The following is a 16242-nucleotide window of genomic DNA, read 5'->3' as shown; positions in this document are numbered from 1 at the left end:
TGTTGCTGCTCACCACCTTCGTATGCAACTCATTTTTTTTGGTTGATTTAGCTTTTTTCGCATTTAGTTCTTTCTCTTCTCACATTGATGGCCATTGAGGTATGGGGAAGAGATGTCGAGGAAATTTCGATCACCAATTATGATAAGACTTTTCAAGGTTGCCAATTTTTTTACAAGAGAAATTAGCTATGATGAGCTTGTTGAAATTGAAAATTTTGATTTAATCCTTCAAAATTTGGCTCGACAAAGATTTTCGCATCATTAGAGATAGTCTCAGTAACATGAACTTATTCTTACAATCTCATTTAATTTTTTAAATTACACCCACACATGTGAGAGATAATAGACATTCTCAAATATATGACATTTTTAATATTTACAAATTACAAAGACACTCCTTAATTTTTTTACTTTTATATTTTTCTCCTTAATTTACTGATTTTACAACTTTAAAAATAATAAAAATACTCTTAATTTTTGTCCATTCCAATTTCTATCCTCATTTCCTTTTTTTTTTTCTTTATAGCAAAGGTTTGCCAAAAGTCAAATCACCTATTGTTGAAAAATAAGTTTTAAAGAAATTTTATAGTGTGAATTTTTTTTTAAAATTCTAACAAAATTTAGATAACAACTGAGTCGACCATCATTAAACAATAAAATTTCAAAATAAACTCAATCATGTGAAATTTTTTTGAAATCCTAATATGATAGGTATTACAATAGAGTAGTCAATAATTTTAATTTTGACAGTGAATGTATTTAATATTTTGATAAAACAAAGAAATTGCCAACAGAAATAAAAAAATAAGATGAAAGTATTGGTGTTCGCACATAAACACACCTCGATGGTGTTGAGGTTCAATTTGACACCACTGATGGATATCCACTGGTTGTCAACAACTACCAAATTATTCCCCCCCCCCCCCGCATGTAGTAAAATGTCATGCTAGGCACCACCACAAATTATGTTGGGTCAAGTGATTTAACATGAGAGATATCTATAATTTGCACTACTTATATAAGTTAGACCACAAAATATATATCCAATTAAACGTCATGCATAATGTTTATTTCTATGATGTGACAATAATATTCTTAAACATATTTTTGAATATATAGTAGTTCAGAAAATATATCATTACAGTTCACACTAAAGCATTATACAATCTATATAATTTTTTTTTTTAAGTTATGTTTATATATCATTCTTCCATTTATTTTAAAAAAATGAACTGGTAGAGGAAAACTAAATACTACATCATATCTAACATAGACCAGTATAAATAATAAATATGCTTCATCTCTTAGTTATAAATAAATAATAAATATAATGAACAATTTTAACGGCCGGATAAATTAGTCCATAAAATACGAAAAGAAAAGGGAAAACAAAACAAAACAAAAAAAATGGGGTTTTAAACGGCTCGCCTGAGAGAATCACGGGCTGCGCGACAGACGCATAACGACGGACATCCTTCTCACAAGAACCACGAGTCAGACACGCGCTTCCTCGGCACCAATCGATCCTCGCCCACCACGTGTCCCTTCATCAACGGCTGAACATGCTCCTAGCCAGGTTGGCATTTTTTCACACGCACAGGGTTTCCCTCTTCTCTTCTTCATATAAGTCTCCACCCACCATCCTCTCCGCTCCACATCCCCTATTCAAATTCTAACGCTCCCATCATCAGAAGTGAAACAATGCTCCTCAGGTCGCCGCCTCCGTCGTTGTCTCTCGTAACCCTAGAGAGAAAGGCAGATAGCCACGGCGTTTCTCTCTTCTCTTCGCGCAGTGATGTGAAGATTTCGTTCGGTTCGTCGACGGTGCTGAGACCGTCGGCGAGAAACGCGAGTGGAAGGTTTGTGATTAGCGCGAATAGTCGTCCGAATTTGGATGTCGTGTTCGAGCCGTTCGAAGAAGTGAAGAAGGAGCTGCTTCTCGTCCCGACCGTGCCTCAAGCGTCGCTTGCTCGTCAGTTCTTCCCCGACCAGTGCGAGGCCGCCATTAACGAGCAGATCAAGTACATTTCTGTTTCTCTCCTGTCTATGTATACATATACCGGGCATATATTTTCATGTTAATATGCTTCTCGGATCAATTCCATAGGACATTAGTCCTGGAAAGATTGGTGTATATTGTATATTATATAGTTCGCACTACGTCGGTGATTTTTGTTTCATCTGTTTGGTTTAGAAAATAGTAGGAAAAATATTAAAGAAAGACCTATGGAAATCTTCTTATATTTTTTGAATGACAGAAAAGGAAAACAACAAAGCACCACCAAATTTTACCTACAAATTCGCGTTAGGCGTAGTACATATATACACGATGTCCCAAGGGGATAAGATCAGATACTATATGTTCTGTTTCCTTATTCTTTGCACAAGACGTACAATTTGGTTCATTTTTTTTTCTTTGTTGGTTGAAGAAACATCAATGGATGATTCAAAATAAGTCCCTTATCCATAACAATTTCTTGGAGATATGGTACTCCGGTAGAGTTTTTTCGGTAAGAATTTCTCCGGTAGGGTCGGTTTGGACTACGGATACCATATTAAGCATTTCAATAGAACTATATGGCAGCATGCAGAAAGGGAGGAGAAAATTTAAGATCAATTCTAAACTGAAACTGCAAGGATAAGATGTGAAAATGATCTCTGATCTACGACAACTATTTGTCTGAATTTATAAAATGCCATTTGTTACAGAATATGTAGATAAAAAATGCTTACAACAACGAGTTACCAGTGATTTTTTGAAATTATAGATTTTTATGATATTCTTTTTTTATTTTAAACCAATATATATGTGTTACGATATGGATTGAATGACGAGATAGAGGGAGTAGTAGGTCAGAACACTGTTAAGTAATGCCTGGTTTTTCCTTTAGGCTTCAGTTTCTTCTGTTTTTGGTCTCTCCTTGCCCATGCTTAAAAAATGTATGCTCTGACCTGACGACTAGATGCATTCCTTCAATAATGGCGAGTCCTTTTCAGATTGTTCATGTTCTTGTATGTATCCGTTTCCTCTCTTTATTACATACGTTCTGTCTTTTTTGCAGTTTATCTTAAAGTTAGCTTTGTTAGCTTTTCAAAGAAAATTTTTATCTGATTTTTTAGGTCCTTCTGACATTATGCTTTTTTTTATTTCAAAAATTCATTTACATTATGCTTACATTTCAATTTGATGAATAAACAGCGTGGAGTACAATGTCTCCTACATCTATCATGCCCTGTACGCCTATTTTGATAGAGATAATGTTGCTCTCAAAGGCCTTGCTAAGTAATCCTTAACTGCCATCATCTTCTTCTTCTTTCTTTTTTTTTGACTTTTTTTTTGTCCAAGTTCTCAATGTTTACAAAACTGTTGATTGTCAACAGATTCTTCAAGGAATCAAGCTTAGAGGAAAGGCAACATGCGGAAAAATTCATGGAATATCAGGTATTTTCCAAAATACAGTTACTTCCTCTGCCATCTGTAAAGTTTCCTGTTTTGGACCTGCCACTTAAATCTTTTTCCTTATCTAGTAGTTTTGTATCTTATTTTATGAACACCAAATTTCCATTATATTCAGAATAAAAGAGGAGGAAAAGTTAAGCTACAGTCTATTCTGATGCCAGCAGATGAATTTGAGAACATCGAGAAGGGAGATGCATTATATGGTATGTTCAACAGCTTACTTTCTGGAAATAAATGATAGTGCCATGCTGAACATTTGCGTAATGAAAAATTCAGATGCTCTAGCCAATAGTCGGTGTAAGGCTCATTGGATCGAATATCATGAATTCTAGACAAGGAGATTGTTGGAGGTTTAAAATTCATGTAGCTGATCTTGCCTATTAGGATAAAGGCTTGTGATTGCTGCTGCTGTTGAAAAATTCAGATGCTGGGTGCTCTTATACGTCTCTAGATAGATCCATCTGACAATATCTGTTTGTCAGTACTTTCTAGGGGGATTCATTACATGAACTTTATTGTATATGCATTTGGTGATACCTAATTTTGACTGGCCCAGTGGCAATTTACTGGAGTGCCGTGCAGACACTGATAAAAATTGTATAGCATTAGGGGCTTCTATGCCACACAGCTCTTGTCTGCCACACTGAATTCTAGTTATTTCCTCTGGTAATAACCAAATTTTAATTTTGCCGATATATATTGTTGGCAATCTTTTGTTTTACTTGTCATTTGTCAATCCCATGTTTATATGAGACTACCTAGGATGACCGTGTAGGTAAATGAGTGGATACACTAAAAATTAAAAAGGAAAAAATGCAATCACTGGGGATGGTATGAACTTAATGACAGGAAACGATCCAAATTATTATGTAAAACAATTCTTGCCACCTATACCACTTTGCCAGTTTTGGTGTCTCAATTACTGCATGAGGCAAAGCAAGAAGTCCTTTTACATTGCATCCTTCCTTGTCGGACTTCTGGGACTTATACTTTTTGTTTCCAAGTGCTTTACCCTTTTCCCCGTAATGTTTTTGCAGTGGATTTTCCCTGCTCAGAGATTTAAAAATCCACATTCTTCCCTTCACAAGGAATTTTTTGTTTGACATGCTTAGCCCACACTACTGCTAGAAATTTAATTATTCGAATTTTATTCAGCAAAAGAAAATTATCATTTTTTCTTATTTGAATGGATACTTGAAGATTCGAAGATTTTGTGTGCTTAGAGCAACTGCTTGTGAGAGGTTCTTTTCATTAGTTGGTTGTTCTTGCCACATGCACGAAGTTCTTCTCTTGGTAATGGCACCCTTAGTCCAACACTTTGCTGACGTGTCTTTATCTCTATGGTACTAACTGTTTGCAATTTTTAATTCAGCAATGGAGCTAACATTGTCCCTTGAGAAGTTAACAAACGAGAAGCTTCTGAATTTACACAGGGTAAAATGTCTTCCTCCCATTCATCTTTTTTCCTCTCCTCCTGTGTATTGCAAGTGTAATGCCACATTTCTTCAACAAATGATGCTTGGAATGGCCATTATTGATACTCCATTCCTAACTCTACTATGTTCTTTCATGTGCTCTTTCCTGCAAGACAGGTGGCCAGTCAGAATAATGATGTGCAATTGGTGGATTTTGTTGAGAGCGAGTTCTTAGAGGAGCAGGTGAAACTACTTCTTTCTGTTGTCTAATTCTCCTCTGTTATTGATTTCAGGAAATCTTTAACCAGTAAGAGGAATTCTTATAGGCACAAACACATTTAAATCCTCTATTTTTAATCCTTTCATTTTTGTTTTCTCTTGGTTTGGGGCTCTCAAGGACATGCTTTAGATCATTTATTTATTTTTTTACGAACATTTTCTTTTATACGTAGGTGGAAGCTATAAAGACGATGTCACAGTATGTCGCTCAGCTTCGGAGGGTTGGCAAAGGACACGGTAATTGCTCATCTCCCCCCCCACCCCAACTAACCATGTGATAAATCCTAGTCTCTAAGCAAATATATGTACTGATTTGCAGCATGTGTTGCCCATTGGTTTTCTATACTTTCTTTCTGAATTAACATCTGCGGTTTGGCTTTACATAATTACATTTATTATTCAATTCCCAACTTGCAGGTGTTTGGCACTTTGATCAGATGCTCCTGAACAGTGAGATTGCTGCATGAGGGCGATGGCTTGGAATTTTTAATGCAGGCAGTCATTCCTTTGCCCTAGTAAACTGTATGGATCAACTGGTAAACTTGAACTGGTTCTTGGGTTTGAGCAATGTCATATAGTCACATTTCTCATCCCAGTTTCTGCACCTATAAAACGCAATCTGGACCTTTATTATTAAATGCGACCAGAAATAAGACTCTGCACTTCTCGTAATAAGCTGAACTTGCTGAATTACTATGATAATCAGTAATATACGTGAGGCTGTGTGCAGGGCATTGTGCAAATAAGTAATCACTTGGATTTTAGCCAACGAACATAGAATGGGGACCGTGTGCTAGATAGTAATAGCTAGTTCACAACTGGTATGCTCAATTCATGCTAGATAGTGCCAGCTAGCCATAAGTACTGTTGAGTTTTTATTTTTATTTTTATATATTATATGACTATCAACATGATGGCATGGCCATAATGAAGTAATGATTGTATGCTATATTACTATGCTAGAAACTTCAGTTTATAAAATATTTACGTGACTAAAATAAGAGTGTTGCCTGACTATAATACTAAAGCGACTCTTTTTCTTTGTTCTTTTTTTTTCCTTGGTGCATTGCAAATATCTTCATAAAAGCGCTGTGTATATATTTCACTCAATTTTTTTAACTTCTCAGAAGACACATTCTTCATTAGAAGGTAATGCTTGGAACGGGTAAATATTTGGCATGCTTGAACGTCGGATAATGTGACGCTATGGAAGTTCTCAAAATCCCCTTTCTTTGTAGGCCCAGAAAGAGCTTCAACATCATCACATATGCATGCTCCTAATAACAGATTCATCTGTCAAAGTAACTCTATCATTGGTCAACAATACGAAGCCACTGGGAAGCAACAGCAAAGAGTCTTGAGCATTCACCAGTTTTAGGAGCTTTTTTCTGTTGAACTAGATGATTAGCTTCAACATCCATCTCACAATAAATAGTGGCATAAAAGATTGAGAAATGTTATTCCCTTTGCGCACCGCAGCTAGAATGAAGTCCCTTGCTTCTGATGGCTTTGAATGTGTAAAAGAAATTTGAATTCCGCACAGTTCATGACTTTTAAACTGCTTAAAAACTTGCATGTTTCCTATTCCAAAACAGCATTACCCCAGTGTAATCACACTTAAATAGTAACAAGCTAAGATTAACTATGAAACCCCCAGGTAGACCTAAGAAAATGAGATCAAACTCCCGAGACTATATCCCATCCAGATTTTTCCTCCTTTATAACAAGCAGAGCAGCCCGACATACATGCAATAGTAAGGATTTAGCAGTAGAAGCTGCTCCAGCTGCAAGTCCCCTCCGCGCCCCTTCAATAAACTTGATACCTTTTCCCTTGGGTAGGGACACCCAAGGCTTTGTTCCTTTTCCAGTAGTGAAGACATTCCCCACTCGGGTTGCAAACTCCTGACCAGTAGCATCCTGCATGTGTATGGTCTCGAAGCTTCCCCTGTGCTTCTCCCTGTTCTTAATGACTCCAACTCGTCCCCTGTTTCTTCCACCAGTCACCATCAAGCCGTTCCTAACATCAAACTTTATGAAGCCGTTATCTTGTTGGTCTCCAAGTCCAACTTGATGGTGTCATTGGCCTTTATGAGGGGATCTGGGTAGCGGATGATTAGGCCATCGTAGGTGTGTGTTTTAATTAAGGAATATCTTTTTGCCCAAATTACAAAGACCGAACCTTGCAGAGCTTAAACTGTAACAACTAAAAAATATGCCATGATCCTTAAGAAAAGAAAACCCGAACGACCCAGTACGGTCGGTCTTGCGGTGGTATATTTTGTTACTTGCCATGACCCTTGAGAAAAGAAAAGAATGAAAGGAGCTGATAAACCCCTAGAGAAGGAGGAAGATTTCTCTCTGGAAGAAATCCCTCACGGAAAGAAATGTCTCGGAAAGATTGGTCTTCGGAAGGGACAGTTTCTCTCGGAAAGCATAAGACACACTAAAACGGTAATAAACGTTTTGGAAGAAGAAACCTACGTATCCTTTCGGGAAGACATCGAGTTTCTGTTTCGAAAGGAAAATTGACGTTTTGAAAATAATAAAATTTCTTTCGAAAAGAAAAGAGAGGTTGTCTCGGAAGGAAAACTTAGTTCGGGGAAAATGATACAAATCCTTCCGGAGAGAGACTCGTTTTCTTTTTGGAAAGATGAGGTGGTGAAGAATTTCTCTACGGGGCATTTGGGGAGAAATTTTAAGATTTCTGAGAATGTTAGATTGGAAATCTGTATTCCCATATTTGGTATAACTTTTTTATAAAATGAATACTAAAAAATAGAATTTTCGAGAATGATTTTTAAGTAATTTTTTCACAAAAAGATTTCCATGGGGGGTTGGGAATCCAAGTTTTCCATAGACTTGGAATATTTTTAACAAATAAAAAGACTAAAACACCCATTACTCTTTTATAATCCCATACAAACATATTATATATTAAATATAAAAATATATTATAATATATTTATATTATTTATTATAAAATATTATATATATTAAAATAGATATTCATACATACAAACATATATATATTGTATATATATACACATGCATATAAATATATATAATGTGTAAAAAAATAACATTTTTTTATTTTTTAAAAATATTGTAGGTCCCAATATTTTATATAGTAGAAAAAATTTATCATTTTTAAATAAAAAATTAAATAAGGGTAATTTTGAAAAAAGAACATGAATTCCCAAGAATGTTACATTTAAACCAAACATAGCAATGTAAGATTCTCAGAAAAGAATACTCAACATTCCTTAGAATGTTTAAATCTATCCAAACATAAAATTGCATAAATCCTAGGAATCAAAGATTTCCATAAGCATTTCTAAGAATCATGAATTCTAGGAATTTAAAAACTTCTCCCGTACCAAACGCCCCCTAAAAGAGAAAATTGGTGAGAAAGCAAGGGTTTCGTTGGGAATGCGGTAAGCGTGAAGGAAATTACTGTAGTAACAACATATTTATAGTAGGCTGTTGGGAAGACAAATTGGCACGAGTTGCGGAAACGTTTCTTGCGGAAACAACCAGTTATAGGATTACTTTTTGTATTTATCTAAAGATAAAAACGAAGAGTGGGGGACAATTATTATACCATCCCTCTCGGAGAGATATGTTGTGAAAAGGGGCCCTTGAGAACAAGTCGTCTAAATCAAAGTTTAAGTTTACTGAAGTCAAAGGTCGCCTCTCTCAAAAAGAGACGTTTTGGAGTGACCCGGAAGAATCCTTTTGGGAGAACGTCCAAATGATCATTTCGAAAACATGTCTTCCCAAAAGAGCCAATAGAAAACACATCTGGCAACTTTGACTTTTCACCATGTGTTAGAGTGAAGTCTTGAGATTCTAGCTCATATAAAAGCCAAACTATAGTGATGAGAAAATAACTTTTCGACCATTGGTAACCTAACTCTCATTTTCTTTTTGGAAACACTATTTTTGTTCTTTCTGCAACTCTTTTCTTTGAGAGATTGAGTTAAGCGTCGGAAGATCTTCGGAGTGATCCTACCCATGAGCCTCTAACCTTTTGTTCCACCCTTACAATCTTTTTTGGAAGCTTATTCCTTTCCCTAAGGACCCTAATCCTATCTAGGCCTTTCCAAACACCTTCCTAAAAGAAGCTTCGGTCTCTTTCTAGAAGTCGGGATCCACCTCCCGAAAAGGTGCTCCAGACCCTTTTCGAGAGCCATCTGACGCGTTTGGTCACCCAAGACATCAACTCTTTCGAAATCCCCATCTTTCTCCTCCGAGAGATCATCTCTCTTTCCAAGAGATCCCTTTAGCAGCACACGTCTTTTTTTTTCGAGAGATCAAATCCGTAACACGCACTCAAGACTTTTGAAGACAACCCTCTCGGGAACAATTCCTCTCGACAATAATCCTTTTCGTAGCATCTATTTTGGTGGAGTCCTTTTCAATGGCAATCCCATTTTGGCTTTACACACTGACTTCTCCCGCATTATCAAAATTTTAATTGTTATATTTTTGGTAACAACACTAACAAATCAAATCCATTAGCTAGAAACTAAAACCTTGCACACATTCACAAAACATACACCTGAAATGAGGTATGCCATAAAAGGCGATTCCAAAGCAGAAAAATAATTCACATTTCACTTGCCCGCCCTCTAGGCTAGCATTACTTTTCAAGAATGCAACATTACCATCCTATCATTAATCGCAATGACTGGTCAACCAATCATCAGTAATTTGGCCATACATAAAATCAGAAGATCAAAATTTACAATTTTAACATCAACCAACCATAAAGAGTCACCAAGAAATTAAGTAAGAATCCACATACAATCAAGAAATGCCTCTTCATCCCTAACTGAGTGAAGGCGAAATCGACCCTTGGTTTTACAGGACGGAAGTTATGATTTGTTTTTGGAATTGACACAATATCTGGCAATACATAGGCAAGAAGGGATACAACTCCAAGAACATCTGCAAGAGAATAATGGTTCGCATGTATTTGGATTTATGTTGATCTCATATTTTAAGCAAATCCAACTTCCCAACTACCATCTCATATTTTGCATTATAACATTTAACAGATGAATGCGAAAATAATAAAATTGAGGAATTTGATGGTGCCCCATGCCATGAAAGCCTGCTGTGCTGGGTAAGTCTTATTCCCATCAACCAAAACAACGCGCCGTTGCATTAGACTTCAACCTGTTCCGCGCGCAGGATAAGGATCAATGGGAGGCACCCCCTAGACTAGACAGCTATGTTTTATAATTACAGTGAAAGAAAAGAACGAACTACTGCAAAGCGTAAACATGGTCAAATATACTTACAAATGCTCCACCAAGCAAAGCTTATCGAGCGCCCAGTGCTTTGGGGGCATTACGCATCTTCAAATGTTTCTTCAATCCTCTAGACTGTAAACCACCACCACCAAATTGAAGGTTCAGCAATCAGGAAATCACCTCAAATAATTTCCAGATTTTACAGTTTAACCAGTGAACTCCGCAACCGCTTTCTACAGCCATGACAACAGGCTAGTAAGGCCATTCGGTTCGGCCCGGCCCGGCCCTCCACTAATAGGCAATAGCAGACCTGACTGTGGGCCTGGATGTTGTAAGGCTCAAGGGATCGGTCAAGTTACGGGACCTGGCGATACCTCGATGTGTTAATAAATTCAATGCATGCAGCGACGAGTAGCAATGGCGACGAGGACGGGGCTTCTCGAATAGCGGAAAAATAATAAAATTGCCTCGCTAATTTTGTAAATTTGTAAAGTGGCTCACTGTTCTGCTCCCTTGTCTCTCTTCCCATGACTACTATCTTGCCGTTGCCTTCGCTTTGCCGTCGGGCCTCGTTATCATGTCGTCACCACCTCACCTCGCTACCAGCATCGATAAGGTGAGGCGTAGGCAGCGGCGAGGCGCTGATTATAAAAGGGGAGATGAGGGTTATGTTGCACGGAAACGGAAATAGAAAAATTTTTGATAAAAAATAAAAATGTAGAAATAAATATTCTTTTAAAAAAATAAACATAAATAAGATCTAAAACAAAAATAAAAAATATTTCAAAAACAGAAAAATAACGCCTATAAAATATTTTCGTTACACTGTAACATGATACAAGGGAGCTGGGCAGTGGTCTAATTTACAAAATGAGCAGACATAATTTCGTCATTTTACTTTCATTCGATAAGCCCGTCAAGGTTGTTGGGCTGTCAAGACTTTTCCAGCAAATGAAACAGGGGATAATGCTGCTGGGCCCTCCGGAAAGCCACCCTCAATCAAATTACCAATCGGTACCCATGAGTGATACAGGCAGAGAGGGAGAGAGAGAACGGGTGAAGTTTTGGCGGCAGTGGGTGAATGAGAGAGATACAGGCAGAGAGAGAGAGAGAGAACGGGTGAAGTTTGGGCGGCAGTGGGTGAATGAGAGAGATACAGAGAGAGAGAGAGAGAGAGAGAGAGAGAGAACGGGTGAAGTTTGGGCGGCAGTGGGTGAATGAGAGAGTAATTTGATTGAGGGTGGCTTTCCGGAGGGCCAAGCAGCATTCCCTAATATAACTTGTGTATCTCCTTCTTCCTTCCACCACTCCCAACAATTAATTTGTCAAATCAGCTATATTTTGCTTGCTTGCTTCCTTCGATTTCATATCATACGAGGCTACAGTGCACCGGAGGAGGCTATGTAGGAAGACCAAAAGGTGGTGTGCGTCACCGGAGGGAGCGGCTTCATCGGTTCGGAGCTCGTCTGGCAACTCCTCCGCCGCGGTTACATCGTCCACGCCACAGTCGAGGATCTCGGTTACAACTCCTCTTCTCCCTCACCTCACTCTTTCTTTGCAGTATTAGTTCATGTATTGATACTGTATCTGTATGCTAACTGTTCTCTTCTCTTCTTATGAAAGAGAATGAAAAAGAAACGAAGCATCTGGAAGCCCTAGAAGGAGCAGAATTGGGGCTACGTCTGTTTCAGATGGACCTCCTCGACTACGACTCCATTTTCGCCGCCGTCAACGGCGTCGCTGGCGTCTTCCATGTCGCATCCCCTTGCATTCTTCAATCTCAGAATCCCGAGGTCCATACCAGTACTACCTACTAGCTCTCAAGCCTGTGATCCCTACTTGATTATCTGCCAATTTTGCCTGTATTTAGACTGATTACTAACGATTGTGTTTTAATCTGAAAGAAGGAAATATTGGCCCCGGCGATTGAGGGCACCAAGAATGTGCTTAGAGCGGCCAAAGAGCTTGGCGTTGGGCGTGTGGTGGTGACTTCGTCCTTCTCCACCATAATTCCTAACTACCAGTGGCCAGCCGGCGTCATCCTGAATGAGGATTGCTGGAGCGACGTGGACTGCTGCCGCCACAAAGGGGTGAAAAATTAAATTCCTGAAGCTCTCTCTTTCTTCCTTTGCGCTCACTAACTAATGTTCTTGAAACTGAAACAATGTTTTTGTTGAATTCTTTCTTAATATCAATGTGAATGACTTGTATAAGAACTGCTCTGTTTTTGCTTCTCTTTGATTTTCATTTTGATGTTCTCATCATTGAAGTTGAACATGCATTATGCTTTTCCTCATGTATCCTCATGTATACACTCATTCGTCAGTTGCTGTTGATAAGTTTGAATTCTGACACTTCTGTGTGTGTGTGGAATGTTGTTGTGGTCCAGTTATGGTATTCAGTGTCTAAAAACCTTGCTGAAAAGGCTGCTTGGGAATTTGCCAAAGAGCAAAGTTTGGATGTGGTTGTGGTGATTCCAGGAACTGTTTTACTGTCCTATTCTTCCCCCAACCATTAACTCAAGCATGTCAATGCTCGTTCGTCTTCTTCAGGGTAATTATCTTGTCATAAACTAACATATGTTCTCGAAATCTGTTTCAGTTTGAGCACAATTGAGTAGGCGCTTGGGGGCATTCTCTGCTTTTAGTTGTTCCAGAGCTCCATTTTTAGGCCAGTTCAAATGAACTCTAGTTTGTAAACTTCAGCATGTTACCAGTTCCAGAACTAGAATTAGGAAAATAGTTACTTCAAACACCTGCCATGAAAGAATGAGTTGGTGTATAGTTCCTGTGTATTGCCTTCCTTACTGCTAATGTTATTTTCTATTTTTGGCACTAGCACCGCAAGGTTGACGATTTCAATTATGTATATCCACAACGTTAAAGACGTGAAAGGGCTGTCATTGTAAGACACTAATGGCATGTTGCAAAAACACTTCAACTAATATGTATATCTAAGACCTCCTTAATAGATTATGAATATGAAATTGAGTTGTGACTTTTAATCAGGTTTTTCCTTTCTGGTCTTGCTAAGCTCTCACACTAGGTACAACCGTGAACTAATTATATAGAGCTTTGAACTCTTAGAATTGATGGCAAATTTAATTGTTCTAGATTGTCTCTGCCAGGCTGCACTGATACATTAGAGGACTTCTTTGGGGAAGTGGTCCATGTTAAGGATGTGGCTCTAGCACAGATATTGCTTTATGAAAGCAAAACAGCCACTGGAAGGCACTTATGTGTGGAAGCTATATCTCATTTTGGTGACTTTGCAGCCAAGGTTGCTGAACTTTATCCCCAGTACAAGGTCCCCAGGTATTTCATGAATCATGATCTCCTGAATTTAGCTGTAAACATCTCTCAATTCTGACGCTATAGCCGTTCATTTTCAAGTATTTGTAGCCAATCGTTGAGTGAGGAGTACCTTAATTCAGTTTGGTAACAAGTGACTGATAGCCAGCCGAACTTCTTGCTGTATATTAATTGTTGTTGTTCATGACCGCCCAATCTTACTTTAATAGTTTATCAAGGAGATATTGGTGTTGTATCATTTTTTTGGTATATGAGAAAAAGTGTTTGTTGTGAAATTTGTCTTTGAAGAAAATCATATTTCGAAATAGGTTGTCATATTTCAAAACAATGCATAAAGAAATTTTAGGCGCGAAACCTTGCATGTTTGAAAGAATCCAAATGCCTGATGTTTCGAAACCAAGTGTCCATGTTTCAAAACACTGTTCTTATAAGTTTCATTGTTTGCAAAATCTACATATCATGTTTCGAAACCTATACTGATTTTAAGAAGCATGTTTCGAAATCTAAGTCTCTGCCTGCAGAACATTTAATCGTTTATAAGTTGCTTAATGTTTTTCAAAGAAGTTTTTTTTAAGCATGTTTCGAAACCTCTCATCTATGTTTCGAAACTTCTAACTATATGTCAGTAGAATCTTTTCAAAACAATGCAGCATGGGAGCTGAACATTTACTTAAATAAAAAGGCTTTAAATTCATTTTAAAATATTTTCTCCATGCCCTGCAAATTGATTTATTAAATGGTTGAGTGGAGACCTATTTTATATTCTAATGTCCATAAGATTCCTTAAGAATCTTGTCTCCCACTTGTCTATGTCTCTAAGTGCTTAATTTGTCCAGCTGTGATGTTTCGAAATCTTGGTCTAGTTCTTTGATGTTTCGAAATACAGTATGTATGTTTCAAAATCTACTTTCCTGAACTTGTCTCTAATGGCTATTTTAAGTCAGAACTTTGCTTTCCAACACATACATAGCAGATCCTCAAAATGCAAAGATAAACACCACACTCAAGACAAGAAAGAGCCGAGCACTTATCTATCTATACTCAAAAGAGACACAAGTTGCACTCACAAGTACATGTGAACGAAAACAATTTAGAAGGGTTTCTACGAAGATCCTTTGTATCCATCTTCAAAGTGTGCTGTGTGAAGTGAAAAAGAAGCAAGCTACAAGTATTCTTTCATCTATACTCTCCAATCTTTAACCAAAGAGGTTTGTATAGCCGAGTTTTGGTAAGTCGTTTTCATTACGCAAATCCATTGGGCTGTAAGAGATCAATTTTACTTATCTCATTTAAAGTTGTAAAGGTTTGAGTTGAGTTTAAAACTCACAAGTTGTAAGGTTCGAGTTTATCCCGAAAAAGTTTATTGTGGTAAAGGTTTGAGTTAAGCCATAAAAACTCACTGTGTAAGGTTTTAGGGTGAACTGTGGTAAAACTTTTGGTGTGTTGATCACTAAGTAAAAGTGATTCTGGTTGAAAATCCTTCAAGTGGGTAAGCTTGAAGGTAGTGGAGTAGGCGGGTGCCGAACCACTATAAATCTCGTGTGTTCGTGTCTTGTTCGTCCTATTGATTTATTGGTGCTATCAGTGCACTTAAAAGAATCGTTTTTCAAAAATAAAAGAAGTTTCAAAATAAGCTAATCAGAAAACAAGGTTTCGAAACATACTTCTTCAGGTTTCGAAACCTGGTATCTTGCTTAGCTAAAATTCGTCAAGTTTGTCTAAAATCACCCAAATCTCAATTCACCCCTCTTGAATATTTTTGCCATTACATAAAACTAACAATTGGGTATATTAGTTGATCTAATGAACTCAATTTTCCTCTTTAGACTGCCAAGGGATACTCAACGCGGAATGCTGAGGTCGAAGGATGCATCTAAGAAGCTGATGGACTTGGGTTTGCAATTCAGTCCTGTAGAACAAATTATCAAGGATTCCGTGGAGAGTTTGAAGAGCAGAGTATATATTTCTTGAATTAGAACCCTATCATCAATGGGCTTTTCACTTTTTCACTTTATAGTCGGTCAAGTTAGTTGGTGATACGGGGTTAATGAATGTCAACCACTTTTGCAATTCAATCAAGCAACTGCCAATTCAATAAAAAGCTCTTTCCAAATTAAAGCAGACTGAAAATTAGAAAAACAAATTCTTTACTCATATTTAGCCACAGAAAAAAAAAATAATAAAAGCCCTTACTGGTACCCTGTGAATGAATGATGGTACTGGGCCCGAATAGGCCCAAAATGGTGGTTGAGTAAGTGATAACCAAATTCAAAACACAAAAGCAAAATAATAATCAAAATGCATTCTAGTCCCACATGACGATAGTAAGTGGAGCTTATGAGCTAAATGTCGGAGCATAGCAACATGTAACCTATCCTATAGCCGTTTGGCTATGCGGTTTGATCTCTTAGGCTATCTCCAGCAGAGTCAATTTTAGCTTCTCAAAGGTATTTGTAGTGAGAATGTTATCCAAAATGAGCTCTAGTAAGGTTCACTGTAGCTATATTTTTTTACTAAAA

At 37.5% G+C, this 16242-nt stretch overlaps 1 protein-coding gene and 2 pseudogenes across 5 annotated transcripts; 2 read left to right on the top strand and 1 right to left on the bottom strand.

Moving 5' to 3' along the window:
* Positions 1-1648: 1648 nt before the first annotated feature.
* LOC127807813 (ferritin-3, chloroplastic-like) lies at positions 1649-6736 on the top strand. Of its 5 annotated transcripts, XR_008024805.1 has the most exons (11): positions 1649-2021; positions 3200-3283; positions 3382-3442; positions 3576-3663; positions 4833-4894; positions 5053-5118; positions 5328-5391; positions 5572-5676; positions 5885-5975; positions 6242-6303; positions 6393-6736. XR_008024805.1 is itself a non-coding variant. In XM_052345936.1 (8 exons), exons 1-8 carry the CDS (start codon positions 1702-1704, stop codon positions 5619-5621), a joined length of 795 nt encoding a protein of 264 aa, XP_052201896.1. In that variant the 5' UTR covers positions 1649-1701; the 3' UTR covers positions 5622-6212. The 5 variants fall into 5 exon arrangements, 1 of the variants encoding a protein (XP_052201896.1); XR_008024804.1 differs by having other exon boundaries at positions 5572-5975; XR_008024806.1 differs by lacking the exons at positions 5885-5975; positions 6242-6303 and having other exon boundaries at positions 6393-6734.
* Positions 6737-6831: 95 nt separating this feature from the next.
* Positions 6832-10330, bottom strand: LOC127789589 (40S ribosomal protein S4-like; annotated as a pseudogene).
* A 1483-nt stretch (positions 10331-11813) lies between these two features.
* On the top strand, positions 11814-16206 carry LOC127807804 (cinnamoyl-CoA reductase 1-like; annotated as a pseudogene).
* Positions 16207-16242: the final 36 nt, after the last annotated feature.

Source organism: Diospyros lotus, chromosome 1, assembly GCF_014633365.1.
Source record: "Diospyros lotus cultivar Yz01 chromosome 1, ASM1463336v1, whole genome shotgun sequence".
Lineage (NCBI taxonomy): Eukaryota > Viridiplantae > Streptophyta > Magnoliopsida > Ericales > Ebenaceae > Diospyros > Diospyros lotus.
The sequence above is the reverse complement of the archived record's forward strand: the minus strand, read 5'-3'. Positions and strand labels throughout refer to the sequence as shown.